This window comes from Chlorocebus sabaeus, chromosome 16 (assembly GCF_047675955.1).
Source record: "Chlorocebus sabaeus isolate Y175 chromosome 16, mChlSab1.0.hap1, whole genome shotgun sequence".
Classification (NCBI taxonomy): Eukaryota; Metazoa; Chordata; class Mammalia; order Primates; family Cercopithecidae; genus Chlorocebus; species Chlorocebus sabaeus.
Window position 1 is genome coordinate 64,355,502 of NC_132919.1, and position 23,181 is coordinate 64,378,682.

Sequence of the window (23,181 nt, forward strand, 5' to 3'; positions counted from 1 at the left end):
TTTGACAAAATTCAACAGTGCTTCATGCTAAAAATTCTCAATAAATTTGGTATTAATGGAATGTATCTCAAAATAATAAGAGCTATTTATGACAAACCCACAGCCAATATCATACTGAATGGGCAAAAATGGGAAGCATTCCCTTTGAAAACTGGCACAAGACAGGGATGCCTTCTCTCACCACTCCTATTCAACATAGTGTCTCCTATTCAACATATTGTTGGACGTTCTGGCCAGGTAATCAGGCAAGAGAAAGAAATAAAGGGTATTGAATTAAGAAAAGAGGATGTCAAATTGTCCCTGCTTGCAGATGACATGATTATATATTTAAAAAACCCCATCATCTCAGCCCAAAATCTCCTTAAGCTGACAAGCAACTTCAGTGAAGTCTCAGGATACAAAATCAAGGTGCAAAAATCACAAGCATTCTTATACACCAATAAGAGACAAACAGAGAGCCAAATCATGAGTGAACTCCCATTCACAATTACTTCAAAGAAAATAATATACCTAGGAATCCAACTGACAAGGGATGTGAAGGACCTCTTCAAGTAGAACTACAAACCACTGCTCCTCGAAATAAAAGAGGACACAAACAAATGGAAGAACTTTCCACGTTCATGGATAGGAAGAATGAATATCATGAAAATGGTCATACTGCCCAAGGTAATTTATAGATTCAATGCCATCCCCATTAAGCTACCAATGACTTTCTTCACAGAATTGGAAAAAACTACTTTAAAGTTCATATGGAACCAAAAAAAGAGCTCTCATTGTGAAGACAATCCTAAGCAAAAAGAACAAAGCTGGAGGCATGATGCTACCTGACTTCACACTACACTACAAGTCTACAGTAATCAAAACAGCATGGTACAGGCACCAAAAAAGAGATATAGACCAATGGAACAGAACAGAGACCTCAGAAATAATACAACACATCTACAACCATCTGATCTTTGGAAAACCTGACAAAAACAAGAAATGGGAAAAGGATTCCCTATTTAAGAAATAGTGCTGGGAAAATTGGCTAGCCATATGTAGAAAGCTGAAATGATCCCTTCCTTACACCTTATACAAAAATTAATTTAAGATGAGTGAGAGACTTAAATGTTAGACCTAAAAGCATAAAAACCCTAGAAGAAAACCTAGCCAATACCATTCAGGACATAGGTATGGGCAAGGACTTCATGTCTAAAACACCAAAAGCAAAGGCACAAAAGCCAAAATTGACAAGTGCATCTAATTAAACTAAAGAGCTTCTGACAGCAAAAGAAACCACCATCAGAGTGAACAGGCAACCTGCAGAATGGGAGAACATTTTTGCAATCTACCCATCTGACAAAGGGCTAATATCCAGAACCTACAAGAACTCAAACAAATACACAAGAAAAAACAACCCCATCAAAAATTGAGCAAAGGATATGGACAGACACTTTGCAAAAGAAGACATTTACCCAGCCAACAGAAACATGAAAAAATGCTCATCATCACTCACCATCAGAGAAATGCAAATCAAAACGACAATGAGATACCATGTCACATCAGTTAGAATGGTGATCATTAAAAAGTCAGGAAACAACAGGTGCTGGAGAGGATGTGGAGAAATAGGAAGGCTTTTACACTGTTGGCAGCAGTGTAAACTAGTTCCACCATTGTGGAAGACACTGTAGCGATTCCTCAAAGATCTAGAACTAGAAATATCACTTGACCTAGCAATCCCATTACTGGGTGTATACCCAAAGGATTATATATCATGCTACTATAAAGACACACACACATGTATGTTTATTGCGGCACTCTTCACAATAGCAAAGACTTGGAACCAACCCCAATGTCCATCAGTGATAGACTGGATTAAGAAAATGTGGCACATGTACACCATGGAATACTATGCAGCCATAAAAAAAGGATGAGTTCGTGTCCTTTGTAACAACATGGATGAAGCTGGAATCCATCATTCTGAGCAAACTCACAAGGACAGAAAACCAAACACTGCATGTTCTCATACGGGGGAACTGAACAAAGAGAACAGTTGGACACAGCAAGGGGAACATCACACCCCGGGGCCAGTCGTGATGTGGGGAAGTCGGGGATGGATACCATTAGGAGAAATAATGTAAATGACGAGTTAATGGGTGCAACAAACCAACATGGCACATGTATACATATGTAACAAACCTGCACGTTGTACACATGTACCCTAGAACTTAAAGTATAATTAAAAGCAAAAGTCAAAAAACAAGTATGACATATTTCATTTTTGTAAAACTAGGTGGTTAGATGCTTGCAATGAACTCATTACTTTGATCCTTTTAATGTTTCACCCTGTTTTCACTGTGTTCATCTAGTTATTTGGGTCTATAGATACTGGTGAAACCATTTTATTGGAAAACAGTACTAATGAATGTAAGATGTTATCAATAAATAGTTCTTTCGTTTTGACTGATAAAACACAGATAATGTTAATCTGTTAGTAAAGGCAGATATTTTATCAAAATATGGAAAATATGTGAATTTATAAGCCACCAATAGAATATTAGAAAAATACTATTAAAAATTTTAGTGTAAATCATCATTTATTGCAAATCATGTGTAACAAATTCTTACCAGTAAAAGCTTTCACTTCATCCTCCAATGCTTTCAGAGCCACTTTATTATCAGCTATAACACAAAGGCATAATTTGAAGCTCATAACATGTTATATCACAAGAACACTCTTCTCCCTCCTATGATTATAACACCTAGTAGCAGCACTTAGGAAGTATACTGGGCATTTTGTTAAGCACTTTAGTCATTTGATAAATATTTACTCAGAATATGTTACGAAGATGAAGAAACAATTATAAATATTGAAAATAAACTTATTTAGAAAATGTAAATTTGACTTTATAACCCATAAAACAGCAAATCTTATATTTGATAATGGAAAGATGGAATTCAAAAGTGGCTTTTTCCTAGGGGTCAGCTTTCTTGTCCTCAGAATTTGGAAGGCTCTTGTATTGACCATGCCGCTAGTATTCAGAATACTACATTCCCTACTTTGTTACTCTGACTGTCTTATTTAATCTTGCCATTTGCATTATGAAAAGTTCTTTTTTCCCTTTCCTTCTAATGCTAAAAGCACACAGAACACAAAACTCAGAAACCAGTGATATCTAGCATGCTCACCACCGACTGGCAGGCTTTGTGTCAGATCTTCAAGTTCTTTATCTGTGAGCTTGATTCCCATGTTGTCTAGAACGGTCTTCAGGTTTTTTATATCAACCTTCCCTAATCAGAAAGACACAGGCTGTGAGGAAAATGTAGAGACTCTAAAACAAAATCTCTAATTTTTTTTTTTTTTCAGACGCATACACATTGGGAAGTTGAGAAAAGCTATGGATCTTTTATTTCCACAAAGTACGCATACACATTTTCATAAACTGCGCATTAGGATTTAGGAGGATGTGCTAAAGCCCATTCATGATTATATTTTTCTACATAAAGAGAAAAAATTTGTTGAATCAATGTATAAATGAAATTGACCATGGAATTAAAATTAGGATCCTTTCCTTTAAACCAATTAACTGATCAGTGGATGCAAACTTGGGTCAATCATTCACATATTTTGACCAACACATAGGATTAAAAAGTAATCTCTCAATATTATTCCTAATAATGATAATGATAGCTAACGTTTATTGAGAGCTTTTATTTTGGTACCAGGCATCATACAAAACATTTCATTTATATGTTGTCATTTAATCTCAGACAGATATCAGACAACACTTGACTAAATTCCTCATATAGATAGCTCATCTTTTCCTTGACTTTTTTTGGCATGTAATTACATCTTCCCCACTAAGTTTATAAACTCTAAGAGAGTATGGGATACATTTCTAAACAATATGGTTGATTCTCTGGTTAAATAACGATACATCTGTTTTCCAAAAATGAAATGGAATCTATGTATTAGAGAGGTTGCAGGATTCGCAACGAAATTAGTAGTGAAGAATGGGAAGGCCAAATGAGTACCTTATATTCATCTATCTCCTTATTACTTTCCCTCACATTTAAGGTATTTCATACTACTCAGCACTATGTTTTTTCCCCCAAAACTTTATAATAAAAAGTGGCAAACATGCAGAAACATTGAAAGAACAGCACAACGAACCATCACCACTAACATGAAATAAGAGTTAACATTTCGCCATAGTTTACTTTTTCTCTCTCATACTGTCTTTCCATATGTATGTGTGAGTGTATACATAAATATGTTTTTCTTTCCTCAACGTATTTTGACTGTAAATGGTGGACATCGTAACTTATTATCCCTAAACACTGCAGCATGCCATGAATCTTTTAAGAATAAGGATATTCTCTTATGCGACATTGCTGATAAATACATAGCATGGTCACACCTAAGAGAATTAACAATAATCCCTTAGTGTCATATTACATCCAGTTCATATTTAAAAATATTTTTGTTAATTGTCCCCCAAACATCTATTACAGCTGTTTCTGTCAAAAGTTCACATTGCATTTAGTTATTCTCTTTGACTCTTTAAATCTAAAAGTTAGCTGGGTGCAGTGGCTCACTGCTGTAATCCCATCAATTTGGTAGGCCGATGTGGGGAGATCACTTGCGGTCAGGAGTTCGAGACCAGCCTGGCCAACGTAGCGAAACCCTGTCTCTAGTAAAAATACAAAAATGAGCTAGTCATGGTGGTGCACACCTGTAATCTCAGCTACTTGGGAGGCTGAGGCAGAAGAAGCACCTGAACCCGGGAGGCGGAGGTTGCAGTGAGCCGAGATTGCACCACCGCACTCCAGCCAGGGCAATAGAGTGAGACTTTGTCGAGAGAGAGAGAAAAAAGTCTCCCCCACTTTTTTTTTTTTAACATCGAACACCAACTTTTTTAAAAGAGTAGGCCGGTTTTCCTGTAGAATGCCTCATTTTGAATTTGTGTGATTTTTTTTCTTTGTGGTATGATTTACCCTGCTTTTTATTCCTCATATTTCAAGTAAACTACAATCATTATGGAGTCGTGGAATTTTTTCCAATGATTTATAGTAACTTGCAGGCATTTATTTCTCTCTCTCTCTCTCTCCCTCCGTCCTTCTTTTCTTTCTTCTCCAGAGAGGGAGTCTCACTTCGTCACCCAGGCTGGAGTGCACTTCTGTGATCTCGGCTCACTGCAACCTCTGCCTCCTGGGTTCAAATGATTCTGCTGCCTCAGCCTCCCAAGAAGCTGGGACTACAGGCACCCACCACCGTGCCTGGCTAATTTTTTTTTGTATTTTTAATAGAGACGGGGTTTCACCGACTTAGCCAGGATGGTCTTGATCTCCTGACCTCGTGATCCGCCCGCCTCGGCCTCCCAAAGTGGTGGGATTACAGGCATGAGGCACCGCGCCCGGCCTGAAATATTACAGTTTCTCAAAAGGACGCCTTCCAAAGGCCAATCCCCTAACTTACTGGCACCCTTCTGAGTTGCATTCGGGTCACGTACCAGGTACCGTCAGTTCGTGTTTATAGAATTTTGTGTCCTGCTGTTTTTCGAAAAGCAAACGTGGATGACAGCGTTTGAGCCCTCCACCCCCGCCCCTTCTGTGAACACTCGGCTAAGCCACAAAGACACAGAGGAGAAAACTCGCGGTAGGGGGCTATGAATGGAGAGAGCACCAGATGGTTCCCTGCAGACACAGAACCAGCTCCAGCTGGTGCCCCTTGACAGTCTCTCAGCAGAATCTCGGAGGCTAATCCTCCCCCGCAAGCACAAGCGGGGAGGAGTCCTATGCCCTGGCCTAAGTACCAAAGGAGGATCTGCGGGCTGTGCTGGAAACCACCACCAGAGGGCCCCCTGACCCTCCCAAGGAGGCTCTGACTGGCTGTGAGGAGTCACATGCTCATCCTTGGACCAATGACAGGAGGGTACTGGGAACAGGACGTGAGTGCTGCTGGGATCACGTGACTGATCACAGGCTAAAGATGCCCACTGCCACTCCATGGCCCAGGATACCAACCTGTTTATTTTTTACTTTTACTTTTTGTAAACATGGGGTCTTGCTATGTTCCCCTAAGTGGTCTTCAACTCCTGGCCTCCCAAAATGCCGGGACTACAGGCGTGAGCCACGGCATCCAGCCTCCTGACATGTTTTTTTATTTTTCCAGACAGAGTCTCCCTCTGTTGCCCAGGGTGGAGAGCAGTGACGTGATCTCGGCCCACTGCAACCTCCATCTTCTGGGTTCAAGCAATTCTCCTGCCTCAGCCTCTTGAATAGCTGGGATGACACGTGCCCATCACCACACCTGGCTAATTTTTGTATTTTTAGAAGACATGGGGTTTCACCTTGTTGACCAGGCTGGTCTCAAACTCCTGACCTCAAGTGATCCACTTACCTCGGACTTCCAAAGTGCTGGGATTACAGACAGCAGTCACCACGCCCAGCCTCCAGACATATTTAAAACAGAAAACTTTCATCTACAATCACCCCTGTTAAATGGTATATTATGTAATATATACCAGTATATGGAGACACAAGGGTAACAAGGATATCTGGGACTTGAACTCATCTCTGCACCAAGCAGACCTCATAGACGTCTACAGAACTCTCCAAACCAAATCAACAGAACTTACATTCTTCTCAGCAGCATTCATCGCACTTACTCCAAAATTGACCACATCGTTGGAAGTCAAGCACTCCTCAGCAAATGTAAAAGAACAGAAATCACAACAAACTGTCTCTCAGACCACAGTGCAATCAAATTAGAACTCTGGATTAAGAAACTCACTCAACACCACACAACTACATGGAAACTGAACAACCTGCTCCTGGATGACTACTGGGTAAATAACGAAACAAAGGCAGAAATAAAGATGTTCTTCGAAACCAATGAGAACAAAGACACAACGTACCAGAATCTCTGGGACACATTTAAAGCAGTGTGTGGAGGGAAATTTATAGCACTAAGTGCCCACAACAGAAAGCAGGAAAGATCTGAAATCGACACCCTACCATCACAATGAAAAGAACTAGAGAAGCAACAGCAAACACATTCAAAAGCTAGCAGAAGGCAAGAAATAACTAAGATCAGAGCAGAACTGAAGGAGATAGAGACACAAAAAACCCTACAAAAAAATCGATGAATCCAGGAGCTGGTTTTCTGAAGAGATCAACAAAATTGATAGAACGCTAGCAAGACTAATAAAGAAGAAAACAGAGAAGAACCAAATAGACGCAATAACACATGATAAAGGGGATATCACCACCGATCCCACAGAAATACAAACTACCATCAGAGAATACTATAAACACCTCTATGCAAATAAACTAGAAGATCTACAAGAAATGGATCAATTCCTGGACACATACACCCTCCCAAGACTAAACCAGGAAGAAGCTGAATCACTGAATAGACCAATAACAGCCTCTGAAATTGAGGCAATCATTAATAGGCTACCAACCAAAAAAAGTCCAGGACCAGACGGATTCACAGCCAAATTCTACCAGAAGTACAAGGAGGAGCTGGTGCCATTCCTTCTGAAACTACTCCAATCAATAGAAAAAGAGGGAATCCTCCCTAACTCATTTTATCAGGCCAGTATCATCCTGATACCAAAGCCTGGCAGAGACACAACAAGAAAAGAGAATTTTAGACCAATAGCCCTGATGAACATCGATGCAAAAATCCTCCATAAAATACTGGCAAACCGAATCCAGCAGCACATCAAAAAGCTTAACCACCAAGATCAAGTTGGGTTCACCCCTGGGATGCAAGGCTGGTTCAACGTACGCAAATCAGTAAACGTAATCCATCACATAAACAGAACCAAACACGAAAAACACATGATTATCTCAACAGACGGAGAAAAGGCCTTCAACAAAATTCAACAGTCATTCATGCTAAAAACTCTCAGTAAACTAGGTATTGATAGAACGTATCTCAAAATAATACGAGCTATATATGACAAACCCACAGCCAGTATCATACTGAATGGGCAAAAACTGGAAGCATTCCCTTTCAAAACCGGCACAAGACAGGGCTGCCCTCTCTCACCACTCCTATTCAACACAGTGTCTCCTATTCAACATATTGTTGGAAGTTCTGGCCAGGGCAATCAGGCAGGAGAAAGAAATAAAGGGTATCAATTAGGAAAAAAGGATGTCAAATTGTCCCTTTTGCAGATGACATGACTGTATATTTAGAAAGCCCCATCGTCTCAGCCCAAAATCTCCTTAAGCTGACAAGCAACTTCAGCAAAGTCTCAGATTACAAAATCAATGTGCAAAAATCACAAGCATTCTTATACGCCAATAAGAGACAAACAGAGAGCCAAATCATGAGTGAACTCCCATTCACAACTGCTTCAAAGAGAATAAAATACCTCGGAATCCAACTTACCAGGGATGTGAAGGACCTCTTCAAGGAGAACTACTCAGCACTGCTCAGCAAAATAAAAGAGGACACAACCAAATGGAAGAACACTCCATGCTCACAGATAGGAAGAATCAATATCGTGAAAATGGCCATACTGCCCAAGGTAATTTATAGATTCAATGGCATCCCAGCAAGCTACTGATGACTTTCTTCACGGAATTGGGAAAAGCTACCTTAAAGTTCATATGGAACCAAAAAAGAGCCCACATTGCCAAGACAATCCTAAGCAAAAAGAACAAAGCGGGAGGCATCATGCTACCTGACTTCAAACTACACTACAAGGCTACAGTAACCAAAACAGCATGGTACTGGTACCAAAACAGAGATATAGACCAATGGAACAGAACAGAGGCCTCAGAAAAAACACCACACATCTACAACCATCTCATCTTTGACAGACCTGACAAAAAACAAGAAATGGGGAAAGGATTCCCTATTTAATAAATGGTGCCGGGAAAACTTGCTAGCCATATGTAGAAAGCTGAAACGGGATCCCTTCCTTATGCCTTATACAAAAATTAATTCAAGGTGGATTACAGACTTAAATGTTAGAGCTAAAAGCATAAAAACCCTAGAAGAAAACCTAGCCAATACCATTCAGGACATAGGCATGGGCAAGGACTTCATGACTAAAACACCAAAAGCAATGACAACAAAAGCCAAAATAGACAAACAGGGTCTAATTACACTAAAGAGTTTCTGCACAGCAAAGGAAACTACCATCAGAGTGAACAGGCAACCTACAGAATGGGAGACAATTTTTGCAATCTACCCAACTGACAGAGGGCTAATATCCAGAATCTACAAAGAACTTAAACAAATTTACAAGAAAAAATCAAACAACCCCATCAAAAAGTGGGCAAAGGATATGAACAGATACTTTTCAAAAGAAAAGTTAATTAATGGAGCCAACAGACACGTGAAAAAATGCTCATCACCACTGGTCATCAAAGAAATGCAAAGCAAAAGCACAATGAGAGAGCATCTCACACCAGTTAGAACGGCGATCATTAAAAAGTCAGGAAATGGCCGGTGCTGGCGAGGATGTGGAGAAATAGGAAGGCTTTTACACCGTTGGCGGGAGTGTAAACTAGTTCCACCATTGTGGAAGACAGTGTGGCGATTCCTCAAGGATCCAGAATGAGAAATACCATTTGACCCAGCCATCCCATTACTAGGTATATACCCAAAGGATTATATATCATGCTACTATAAAGACACACGCACATGTATGTTTATTGCGGCACTCTTCACAATAGCAAAGACTTGGAACCAACCCCAATGTCCATCAGTGATAGACTGGATTAAGAAAATGTGGCACATGTACACCATGGAATACTATGCAGCCATAAAAAAAGGATGAGTTGGTGTCCTTTATAGCAACATGGATGAAGCTGGAATCCATCATTCTGAGCAAACTATGGCAAGGACAGAAAACCAAACACCGCGTGTTCTCACTCATCGGTGGGAACTGAACAATGAGAACACTTGGACACAGGGCGAGGAACATCACACCCCGGGGCCCATCACACCCCAGGGCCAGTCGTGATGTGGGGGGATGGGGGAGGGATAGCATTAGGAGAAATACCTAATGGAAATGACGAGTTAATGGGTGCAGCAAACCAACACGGCACATGTATACATATGTAACAAACCTGCACGTTGTGCACATGTACCCCACAACTTACAGTATAATTGAAAGCAAAAGTCAAAAAACAAGTATGACATATTTCATTTTTGTAAAACTAGGTGGTTAGATGCTTGCAATGAACTCATTACTTTGATCCTTTTAATGTTTCACCCTGTTTTCACTGTGTCCATCTAGTTATTTGGGTCTATAAATACTGGTGAAACCATTTTATTGGAAAACAGTACTAATGAATGTAAGATGTTATCAATAAATGGTTCTTTCGTTTTGACTGATAAAACGCAGATAATGTTAATCTGTTAGTAAAGGCAGATATTTTATCAAAATATGGAAAATATGTGAATTTATAAGCCACCAATAGAATATTAGAAAAATACTATTAAAAATTTTAGTGTAAATCATCATTTATTGCAAATCATGTGTAACAAATTCTTACCAGTAAAAGCTTTCACTTCATCCTCCAATGCTTTCAGAGCCACTTTATTATCAGCTATAACACAAAGGCATAATTTGAAGCTCATAACATGTTATATCACAAGAACACTCTTCTCCCTCCTATGATTATAACACCTAGTAGCAGCACTTAGGAAGTATACTGGGCATTTTGTTAAGCACTTTAGTCATTTGATAAATATTTACTCAGAATATGTTACGAAGATGAAGAAACAATTATAAATATTGAAAATAAACTTATTTAGAAAATGTAAATTTGACTTTATAACCCATAAAACAGCAAATCTTATATTTGATAATGGAAAGATGGAATTCAAAAGTGGCTTTTTCCTAGGGGTCAGCTTTCTTGTCCTCAGAATTTGGAAGGCTCTTGTATTGACCATGCCGCTAGTATTCAGAATACTACATTCCCTACTTTGTTACTCTGACTGTCTTATTTAATCTTGCCATTTGCATTATGAAAAGTTCTTTTTTCCCTTTCCTTCTAATGCTAAAAGCACACAGAACACAAAACTCAGAAACCAGTGATATCTAGCATGCTCACCACCGACTGGCAGGCTTTGTGTCAGATCTTCAAGTTCTTTATCTGTGAGCTTGATTCCCATGTTGTCTAGAACGGTCTTCAGGTTTTTTATATCAACCCTCCCTAATCAGAAAGACACAGGCTGTGAGGAAAATGTAGAGACTCTAAAACAAAATCTCTAATTTTTTTTTTTTTCAGACGCATACACATTGGGAAGTTGAGAAAAGCTATGGATCTTTTATTTCCACAAAGTACGTATATGCATTTTCATAAACTGCGCATTAGGATTTAGGAGGATGTGCTAAAGCCCATTCATGATTATATTTTTCTACATAAAGAGAAAAAATTTGTTGAATCAATGTATAAATGAAATTGACCATGGAATTAAAATTAGGATCCTTTCCTTTAAACCAATTAACTAATCAGTGGATGCAAACTTGGGTCAATCATTCACATATTTTGACCAACACATAGGATTAAAAAGTAATCTCTCAATATTATTCCTAATAATGATAATGATAGCTAACGTTTATTGAGAGCTTTTATTTTGGTACCAGGCATCATACAAAACATTTCATTTATATGTTGTCATTTAATCTCAGACAGATATCAGACAACAGTTGACTAAATTCCTCATATAGATAGCTCATCTTTTCCTTGACTTTTTTTGGCATGTAATTACATCTTCCCCACTAAGTTTATAAACTCTAAGAGAGTATGGGATACATTTCTAAACAATATGGTTGATTCTCTGGTTAAATAACGATACATCTGTTTTCCAAAAATGAAATGGAATCTATGTATTAGAGAGGTTGCAGGATTCGCAACGAAATTAGTAGTGAAGAATGGGAAGGCCAAATGAGTACCTTATATTCATCTATCTCCTTATTACTTTCCCTCACATTTAAGGTATTTCATACTACTCAGCACTATGTTTTTTTCCCAACACTTTATAATAAAAAGTGCCAAACATGCAGAATCATTGAAAGAACAGCACAACGAACCATCACCACTTACATGAAATAAGAGTTAACATTTCGCCATAGTTTACTTTTTCTCTCTCATACTGTCTTTCCATATGTATGTGTGAGTGTATACATAAATATGGTTTTCTTTCCTCAACGTATTTTGACTGTAAATGGTGGACATCGTAACTTATTATCCCCAAACACTGCAGCATGCCATGAATCTCCTAAGAATAAGGATATTCTCTTATGCGACATTGCTGATAAATACATAGCATGGTCACACCTAAGAGAATTAACAATAATCCCTTAGTGTCATATTACATCCAGTTCATATTTAAAAATATTTTTGTTAATTGTCCCCCAAACATCTATTACAGCTGTTTCTGTCAAAAGTTCACATTGCATTTAGTTATTCTCTTTGACTCTTTAAATCTAAAAGTTAGCTGGGTGCAGTGGCTCACTGCTGTAATCCCATCAATTTGGTAGGCCGATGTGGGGAGATCACTTGCGGTCAGGAGTTCGAGACCAGCCTGGCCAATGTAGCGAAACCCCGTCTCTAGTAAAAATACAAAAATGAGCTAGTCATGGTGGTGCACACCTGTAATCTCAGCTACTTGGGAGGCTGAGGCAGAAGAAGCACCTGAACCCGGGAGGCGGAGGTTGCAGTGAGCCGAGATTGCAAGGTGTCAGTGGTATCTTCATTTCTGAAGATATTGAAAAGAATCTTCATTTCAAATATCTTCAGAAATAAACACTACTAATGTAGTAAAAATATCCTATGAAACCCTCTTCATCCTCAGCCCTATTATTCTCTCACATTTTTCTCATGTGAACCACTGTCTTAAATACAGTGTTTATAATTCCCATGCACATTGTACATGCATATGTGAAGTAGTTTTGCATAATTTTAAAATTTAGATAAGTTATCTTATAATGTGTTTCCTTTGCCACTTGCATTTTAAATTCACTTTTCTCTGCTTTTTAAAAAAGCCAGTTGCCCGTGTTGAAACATGAAGATCTTCTTCATTCATTTAAACTACTGTTTATTATTCTATTATAATGTTATTCCAACATGAATTGATCCATTCTCCTGTAGATGAATGTTTAGGTTGTTTCTGATTTTTTGCTATAACAAAAAAAGGATGTTCATGAACAATAAGAAATCATCTGAAGGTATAAAACTCACTGATAACAGTAAGTACACAGAAAAAGAGACTATTATAACAGTGTGACTGTGGTGTGTAAACTGCTCTTTTCTTAAGTAGAAAAACTAAACAATGTCCAATCAAAAATGATAACTACAACTTTTCAAGACATAGTACAAAAAGATATAAATAGAAACAACAAAAGTTTAAAAGCAGGGAGATGAAGTTAAGGTGTAGAGTCGTTATTTGTTTTATTTTTGCTTGTTTGTTTGCTTATGCAAAAGTGTTAAGTAGTTATCAGGTTAAAATAATGGCTTATAAGATAGTATTTGCAAGCCTCATGGAAAACCTCAAACAAAAACAATCATACAATGAATACACAAAAATAAAAAACAAACTAAATCATATGACCACAAAAAATCACCTTCACTAAAAGGAAGATAGGAAGGAAGAAAAGAAGAAAGAGAAGACCACAATACAGCCGGAAAACAAACAACAAAATGGCAGGAGTAAGTCTTCACTTATCGGTAATAACATTGAATGTAAATGAACTAAACTCTCCAACCAAAACACCTACTGTTACTGAATGGACACCTCCAGCCCCAGTCAACAAAAAGACTAATTGATTCTGTTGCCTACAAGAAATACACTTCACTCATAAAGACACACACAGACTGAAAATAAGGGATAGAAAAAGATATTCCGTGCCAATAAGAAACCAAAAAGAGCAGGAGTGGCTATACTTATATCAGATAAAATAGATTTTAAGACAAAACTATAAGAAGAGACAAAGAAGGTCACTATATGATAATAAAGGTATCCATTCTGCAGGAGGATATAATAAGTTTAAATATATATGCACGCAACACTGGAGTACCCAGATGTACAAAGCAAATATTATTAGAGCTAAACAGAGGGATGGACTCCAATACAACAGTAACTGGAGACTTCAACACTTCTAGCATTGGACAGATCTTTTAGACAGAAAATCAACAAAGAAACATCGTATTTAGTCTACATTATAAAACAGATGGATCTAATAGATATTTACAGAACACTTCATCCAATGGCTACAGAATACACATTCTTTCCTCAGCACATGGATCATTCTTAAGGACAGACCACATGTTAGGTCACAAAAGAAGTCTTTACAACATTCAAAAAATGGAAATAATAGCGAAGCTCTGACAACAATGGAATAAAATTAGAAATTCATAACAAGAAGAATTTTGGAAAATGGATACTTTGAAATTGAACAATATGCTTCTGAGTGATCATGGGTCAATGAAGAGATTAAGAAGAAAATTAAAAAATTTCCTGGCTGGGCACAGTGGCTCATGTCTGTAATCCCAGCACTTTGGGAGGCTGAGGCAGGCAGTTTACCTGAGGTCAGGAGTTCGAGACCACCCTGACCAACATGGAGAAACTCCATCTCTACTAAAAATACAAAAATTAACTGGGCATGATGGTGCATGCCTGTAATCCCAGCTACTTGGGAGGTTGAGGCAGGAGAATCCCTTGAGCCCAGGAGGCAGAGGTTGTGGTGAGCCAGGATCATACCATTGCATTCCAGCCTGGACTACAAGAGCAAAACTCCATCTCAAAAAAAAAAAAAAAAATCTTGAAAAAAAATTATAATGGAAACACAACATACCACAACCTATGGGATATAGCAAAAGCAGTACTAAGAGTGAAGCTTATCACTATAAGTGCCACACCAAAAAAAGAAAAACTTCAAACAACCTAACAATGCATCTTAAAGAGTTAGAAAAGCAAGAGCAAATCAAACCCAAAATTAGTAGAAGAAAATAAATAATAAATATTAGAGCAGAAATAAATGAAATTGAAATGAAGAAAATACAAAAGATCAATGAAACAAAAAGTTGTTTTTTGGAAAAGTTAAACATAATCAACAAACCTTTAGCAAGAGTAACTAAGAATAAAAGAGAAAAGGTCCAAATAAATACAATCAGAGATGAAAAAGAAGACATGACAACTGATACCAAAGAGATTCAAAGGATCATTAGTGGCTACTATGAGCAACAATATGGTAATACATTGGAAAATCTAGAAGGAATAGACAAATTTCTAGACACATACAACCTACCAAGATTGAACCACAAAGAAATCCAAAATCTGAACACTCTAATAACAAGTAATGAGATCAAGTCATAATAAAAATTCTCCCAGCAAGGAACATCCCAGGATCTGATGTCTTCACTGCTAAATTCTACCAAACATCTAAAGAAGAACTAATACCAACCCTATTCAAACTATTCTGAAAAATAAAGAAGAAAATATATCCAAATTCATTCTACAAGGCCATCCAAATTCATTCTCCCTTCCCTTCCTTCTTTCCCTCATTCCCTCTCTCCTTCCTTTCCTCCTCCAAATTCATTCTACAAGGCCATTATTACCCTGATATCAAAATCAGACAAAGACACATAAAAAACGAAAACTACAGGCCAATATAGTTGATTAATACTGATGCAAAAATCCTCAACAACAACAAATATATATAACAAAATATTAGCAAATGGAATTCAACAATACATTAAAAAGATCATTCACCATGACCATGTGGAATTTATCCCTGGAATGCAAGGATGGTTTAACATATGCAAATCAATTAATGTGATACATCCTAACAGTAGACTAAAGGACAAAAACCATAAGATCATTTCAGCTGATGCTGAAAAAGCATTTGATAAAGTTCAAATCCCTTCATGATGAAAACCCTCAAAAAACTTGAGATAGAAGAAACATACCTTAACATAATAAAAGCCATATATGACAGACCCATAGCTAGTATAATGCTGAATGAGGAAAAACTGAAAGCCTTTCCTCTAAGATTCAAAACATGACGACAAACATGCCCACTTTCACCACTGTTATTCAACACAGTACTGAAAGTCCTAGCTAGAGCAATTAGACAAGACAAATAAATAAAGGACATCCAAACTAGAAAGGAGAAAGTCAAATTATCTTGCTTGTGGATAATATGATCTTAGATTTGCAAAAACCTAAAGACTCCACCCAAAACTACTAGAAGTGATAAATTCAGTAAAGCTGCAGGATACAAAATCAACATACAAAAATCTGTAACATTTCTATATGCCAACAATGAACAAGCTGAAAAAGATATCCAAAAAATAATCCCATTTACATCAGCCACACATAAAATTAAACACCTAGGAATTAACCAAAGAAGTGAAAGATCTCTATAATGCAAACTATGAGACAATGATGAAGGGAACTGAACAGGACAACAACAAAAAAATGGAAAATTATTCCATGTTCATGAATTGGAAGAATCAATACAGTTAAAATGTCCATATTCCCCAAAGCCATCTACAGATTCAATTCAACAGAATTCCTATTCAAATACCAATGATATTCTTCACAGAAATAGAAAAAAAGATCCTAAAATTTATATGGAACCACAAAAGACCCAGAATAGCCAAAGCTATCCTAAGAAAAAAGAACAAAACTGGAGGAATCATATTACATGACTTCAAATTATACTACAGAGATACAGTAAGCAAAATGGCATGGCACCAGCATAGAAACAGACACAGAGACACATGGACTGTTTTTTTAAAATTAATGATTCAGTCTCTACATGTCATAGGCCTGTTGTTATTTCTTCTTGAGTGATTTTAGGTAATTTGTGTTTCTAGGAATTTCCCTATTTCATCTAGGTTATTATACTGTCACCATACAATTGTCATAATATGCTCTCATAAACCTTTTTATTTATGTAAGCTTGGTGGTAATGACCCCACTTTCATTTCTGATTTTAGTTATTTGCATCTTTTCTCTTTTTTTCCTTGTCAGTCTGGTTAAAGGTTTGTCAATTTTGTTGATCTTTTCAAAGAATTCAGTTTTGGTTTCATTAATCTCACTATTGTTTTTATACAAAATGTCTAAGTGTTATCTACCTTCACTTAATCTTTATTTGCTTCCTTGTACCAGCATTGCTTTTAGTTTGGTATTCCTTTTCTAGTTTCTCAAAGTGCAATGTTAGGTTATTGATTTGTGTTCTTTCATCTTTTTTAATGTAGGCATTTACATCTATAAATTTCCCTCTGAGCATTGCCTTCACTGCATCCCACAGTTTTGGTATGTTGTGTTTTCATTTTCATTCATCTCTAAGTATTTTTAAATGTTTCTGTGCCTTGGTGGTGGCAGTATATGGGGCCAACTCTGCAGGTGTGCAAAATGCAAGAAGTGTGGGGGTGTGGCTACCTCCACCTAGATTTAAAGGATGTTCCACAGAGTCTTGGGGACCAAGCAGAAACCTTCCATGGGGCGAAGCCACTGCAGAGAGCTCCCACTAAGGAAATGAATGCCCAGTGGAGCCATGGGGGCAGGACTGCCATCCAAGACCGCAGACCAGTAGAGCTACCTGTGTGTAACTCCAGCCTGGGAGAGGCACAGGTATGTGACTTCAACATGGGAGAGATGCTGTGTGGGCTGCACCCAGCAAAGCCATGAACACAGGGTCACCTAGAAACTTTGGGTCAAATCTCTGCCCCAGTATGTCTGGAAGGTGAGACACTGAATCAAATAAGATCATTCTCAAGCCTTAAGACTTAATGTTCTTTGACCTGTTGGGTTTTGAATTTACTTGGGACTAATTTCCCTCCTTCTCTACTTCCCTCTCTTCCTTCTTTCTTTCCCTCCCTCCCTTCCTTCTCCCTTCCCTTCCTTCTTTCTTTCCCTCGTTCCCTCTCTCCTTTTTCTCATTCCCTTCCTCTTTCCCTCCTTCCTTTCCTCCTTCCTTCCTTCCCTCCTTCCTTCCTTTCTTCCTTCCTTTCTTCCCCCTTCTCTCCCCCTCCCTCCCTCTCTCCCTCCCTCCCTCCTGCCCTCCCTTCCTTCCTTCCTTCCTTCCTTCCTTCCTTCCTTCCTTCCTTCCTTCCTTCCTTCCTTCCTCCCTCTCCTCTTTAGAATGGCAATATATATCCTATGCCTATTATATTTTAAAAGCACATAGTTTGTTTGATTTCATAGGTTCACAGCCAGAGGAAAATTTTCCTAAGGATAAATTATACCCTGAGTCTCACCCATACCACCATACTTAGATGATATTTAGATGTGACTCTGGAATTTAGAGTTGGTGCTGGAACAAGTTAAGACTTTGGGGGCTATTGGGATGGGATGAATGTATTTTTGGGAGATCAGGAGTAGAATGTTATGGTCTGAATATTGGTGTCCCCTCAAAATTCATATGTGGAAACTTAACTCCAAAAGGGATGTTATTAAGAGGTAGAATCTCTGGCAGGTGATTATATCATGAGGGCTCTGTCCCCCACGGGACATGGATTACTGCCCTTATGAAACATCTTGAGGGAGCAAGTTTGCTTCTTCTGCCCCTTCCACCATGCAAGGACACAGCAAGAATGTTCTATCTTTGAAGCAGAAAGCAAGCCCTCTCCAAACACCAGATCTGTCAATGCCTTGATCTTGGATTTCCTAGCCTCTGAAACTGTGATAAATGAATTTCTATTGTTTATAAATTAGGCAGTTTTAGGTATTTTTGATCTTGGATTTCCTAGCCTTTGAAACTGTGAGAAATGAATTTTTGTTGTTTATAAATTAGCCAGTTTTAGGTATTTTTGTTATAGCAACATGAATGGATTAACACACATACAGACCATCGATCCCAATCTGAAGAAGTTCAAAGGCAAAAGTTGTTCCTGCCCCATCCATGATGATAACTTCTTACAAGTACCTGTAATTCTCTAGTTGTTTTCTCTTGTTATATAAGTATGCTTGGCCAGTTTGGGGCATATTAGAGGTGCCAGGGATTACATTTACTCAGGAGCATCACTCAACCATTGATTAGTGGGAAGTGGTCCTCCTTTATTTTTCTTTAAGTCCTTGGACATAATTGTAATAGCTGCTTGAAAGTCTTTGCTAAGTCCAACATCTGAGCTATATCCAACTATGTATCTGGTGATTCTTTTTTTTTCTTTATTTGACTATAATACTTTTCTGTTTCATATCTATCTAGTAATATTTATTGTGTGCTGGATGTTGTGATTAATATCTCATAAGACTCTGGATTCTGTTCCATTCCTCTGAAGCATCTTGAATTTTATTCCAACAGGCAGTTCCATACAGGTGACCCTGAATTAGTGTAGGTTTGATTTTGCACATTGTAATAATTGATCTAAAGCAGTGCTGTCAAATAGACCTTTCTGTGATGATGGAAATGTTCTACCTCTGCACCAATACAATAGGACTCATCAGGTATGACTATTTAGCACTTGAAAAATGGCTAGTGTGACTAGAGAACTAAATTTCTAGTATTATTTAATTTAAATTCATTTAAATTTAAATGACTGCATGTTGCTAATGGCTACCATATTGGACAGTGCAGATCTAGAATAATCCTTACTCCAGGTTGTGGTATTTACTTCAGTGGTATAGCCTTTCTGGTTTCTCAGCTACCTGTCCAAGGTGTTAACGAGGTTTCTTCACTCTAGCTGGACTGACACGTCAACTAGCATTGCTTTACCTCTAATGCCATTGTTCTGCTCTCAGTCCTGTAGCAGCTACTTTCTAGTTTAGCATCACTTTGAGCATGTGTGGTCTAAACCTTGGCTCAGAACTCAGAGCATCCCCCACCTGACCCTATAGACTTCTGCCTCACTTCCTACACAGCGTTCTTCTCACTGGCACTACGCCCATCAGATTCCAGCCATTTCAACAGTACTGAACCCTAATCTAACCACTGTGTTCTGCTTGGGCTTTAGCTTCCTAAACTATGACTGGAAAATTGTCCTTAGGCTTACTTCATAACTTTTTCTTCTCTCAAGGATCAGAGTCTTGCACTTTCCGTTGTGTCCAATCCTTGAAAACAGTAGCCTTATATATATTGTCCAGTTTAATAATTGTTTATGGCAGGAGAGCTAGTTATTTCATAATGATCCACAGAGGGGAAGATCCTGGTAATGTTTTTTTTAAGTTTTAATTTTGCTGAAACATATATCAGTGCTCTATATATGTAAATTAAGTCTGTTAATTATATTATTCAAATATTCTTGATAAATTTTGATTGCTTATTCTAGCAATTTCTGAAGGATATATGTTGTAATCTCTATGGTGAGGATGTATTTCTCCATTAAGTTTTGTCATTCTGTGCTTTATATATTTTGAAATTATATTATTACAAACATGAAAATTTAGAACTGGATTATCTGCCTCATGAATTAACTCCTTTATCATGCTGCAATGTGCTGGCTTATCTTGCTATAATCTCTACCTAGCTTGGTATTAATTATACCAGCTTTATTTTCATTTGTGCTTGTATTATGTATCCATCCTTTTGCTTGCAACTTTTCTCTGTATTTACGTTTAAGATGTGTCTCGTGTAAGTAGTATATATTATTTTATAATCTAGACTCACAATCTTTTTGTTTTAATTTGAATATTTATTGCATTTACATTTACCATAATATTATATTTTAGTTAAATCAATATTTACTATTGCTTTATTTGCCAACTTGTTATGCTTTCATTCTCTCTTTTTAAATTTACTTCTTCCTTTCTCTTGACTTATTTTTATTTTTCCATTATTCCCTCTATTAGCTTCTTAGTTACACAGTTGGCCCTCCACATCTCTGGGTTCCACATTTACAGATTCAACCAACCACAGGCAAAAAATATTTTTTTAAATGTGTGGTATCTGTACTGAACACAGAGCACCTACATTGTATTAGGTATCATAAGTAATTTAGAGATGATTTAAAATATATGGGAGGATGTGTATAGGTTACATGCAACTACTATGTCATTTCATGTAAAGGACTTGAGCACCCATGGATTTTTGTATCTGTGGGAGGTCCAGGGACCAATCCCCCGCAAATATCAAGGAATGACTATATATATATATGTATATTTTAAATATTCTTTGAGTAGTTATCCAAATTTATGGGACACATCCTTGATTTTTAAAAATGTAATATAAATTAAAGATTTTGCCACATCCCAGGTTAATCTATTTAACCCACCTCTTACATCTCCTTTTGTGATTTGATGACTTTTTGTGCTGGTATGCTTTTATTCCTTACTTTTAATATTCTGCATATCTGCTATAGGGTTTTTTCTTTTGTGATTACCATGAGGCTTAATAAAACATCCTATAACATCCTATTTTAAGTTGATGACAACTTAACTTCAGTCATATACGAAGGGCTGAGTATGGTGGCTCATGCCTGTAATCCTAGCACTTTGAGAGGCTAAGGTGGGCAGATTGCTGGAGCCCAGGAGTTCGAGACCAGCCTGGGCAACATGCTGAAACTCTGTCTTTACAAAAAATACAAAAATATTAGCCAAGTGTGGTGGTGTGCACTCGTAGTCCCAGCTACTTTGGAGGCTGAGGAGGGAGGATTGCTTTGAGTCCAGGAGGGTTCTTGGTTGCAGTGAGCTGAGATCACACCGCTGAACTCCAGCCTGGGCAACAGTAAAGAAAAAGACTCTATACTTTTACTTTCTCCTCATTACCTTTTAGATTATTGATATTATGGTTTACACATTTTTGTATTGTGTGCCCATTAACAAATTATTATAGTTATAGTAATTTTTAATACGCTTATCTTTTATACTAGTGTTGAAAGTGATTTATCTACCACCATTAGAATACTAGAAAATTCCAGATTTGTCTAAATATATTTACTTTTATTAGTGAGTTTTATACATTCATATGTTTTTATGTTGTTAATTAGCATCCTTACATTTCAGCTTGAAGAACTCCCGTAAGTATTTCTTGTAGGGCAGTAAACTAGTAATAATAAGCTCCCTCAGCTTTTGTTTATATGGGAAAGTATTTCTGTCTCCTTCATTCCTGAAGGACAGCTTTGCCAGATACAGTATTCTTGGTTAGCAGATTTTTTTTTCTCTCCATAATTTGAATATATAATACCATTATTTTCTTGCCTACAAGATTTCTGCTGAGAAATCCATTGTCAGTCTTACAAGAGGGTCCCTTGTACATGATAATTCACTTTTCTTTTGATGCTTTCAAAATTCTTTTTCTTTGGCTTTTGACAATTTAATTATAATATGTCTTGATGTAGACCTCTTCAAATTCAACCTATTTGCTGACCATTAGGCTTCAGGAAGCCACTGGCCGGGCTCTCTGGTTGGGCATGGCCACTAGCAGAATGCAGTGCCATCACCAAGGTCAGCACACTGGTTACTGTGAACCGTGTCCCCCTTTTTCTGTTCCTATGTGACCCCAGGTTGTCTAGCCCTGCCAATTCCCCCATTGTTCCCCATGAGGCAAGACAAAAATAGACCCACTTAAAATTGCCTAGAACACTGAGGAAGCTTGATGTTCACCTTAGGATCACTTTTTTCACTAGAGAAACCATTGGTTTGGGGATCCCTTTTGGTGTGGTGCTGTGCTACAACAAAATGAAACCTCTCCTCTCACCCTTCTGATACAGCTTTCCTCCATTTTTATGTGTCAAGGGGGTGCTTTTTAGCCTCAATCTCAGGTTCTGAGATTTTAACAAAGGCATTCTTGTCTGTGGATAGTTGATAATCAGTGTTTCTCTGAGGTGAACTAGAGTAGGGACCTCCTATTCTGCCATCTTGCTGATGTCACTCTCCCATATATTTAACATCTAACTACATGTCTTTAACTAGTACATCAATAGTACTGAAAAATGAAGCAATGATTTGATAAAGATATATTTTGGGGAATGAGTTTACCATAGGGCAACAGTGAAACAGTATGCAAAATCCATGGCAAAGTTATAACTAAATGGCATGCAAATCGTGTGAACAAACATTTTTATATGTAAGAGACAGTGTTCAGTAAAATGTTCCTAGGGAATGCTGTTTTGTCTCATTGGACTGTGTCTAGCTTAATATATTCTATTTTAGTTCCTTTAAATTAGAGATTACTTTGTGATTTACCACACTTCAATTCTAATTCAATTTTTCCTTCAAGACAGGCAATTCTGTCCTTGATTCATGAAATTTGATTCAAGAATTTGAAAATCCATGCC

At 37.6% G+C, this 23,181-nt stretch overlaps 1 protein-coding gene across 1 annotated transcript in view; it reads right to left on the reverse strand.

Moving 5' to 3' along the window:
- LOC103243284 (uncharacterized) overlaps positions 1–23,181 on the reverse strand; it is a 183,716-nt gene that overhangs the window by 54,356 nt on the left and 106,179 nt on the right. The window contains exons 18-21 of the mRNA XM_073005427.1: positions 11,068–11,169; positions 10,507–10,560; positions 3,169–3,270; positions 2,608–2,661 (exon numbers count right to left, since the gene is read on the reverse strand). Coding sequence (XP_072861528.1) covers positions 2,608–2,661; positions 3,169–3,270; positions 10,507–10,560; positions 11,068–11,169 — 312 coding nt within the window. The remainder of the gene's footprint in view (positions 1–2,607; positions 2,662–3,168; positions 3,271–10,506; positions 10,561–11,067; positions 11,170–23,181) is intronic.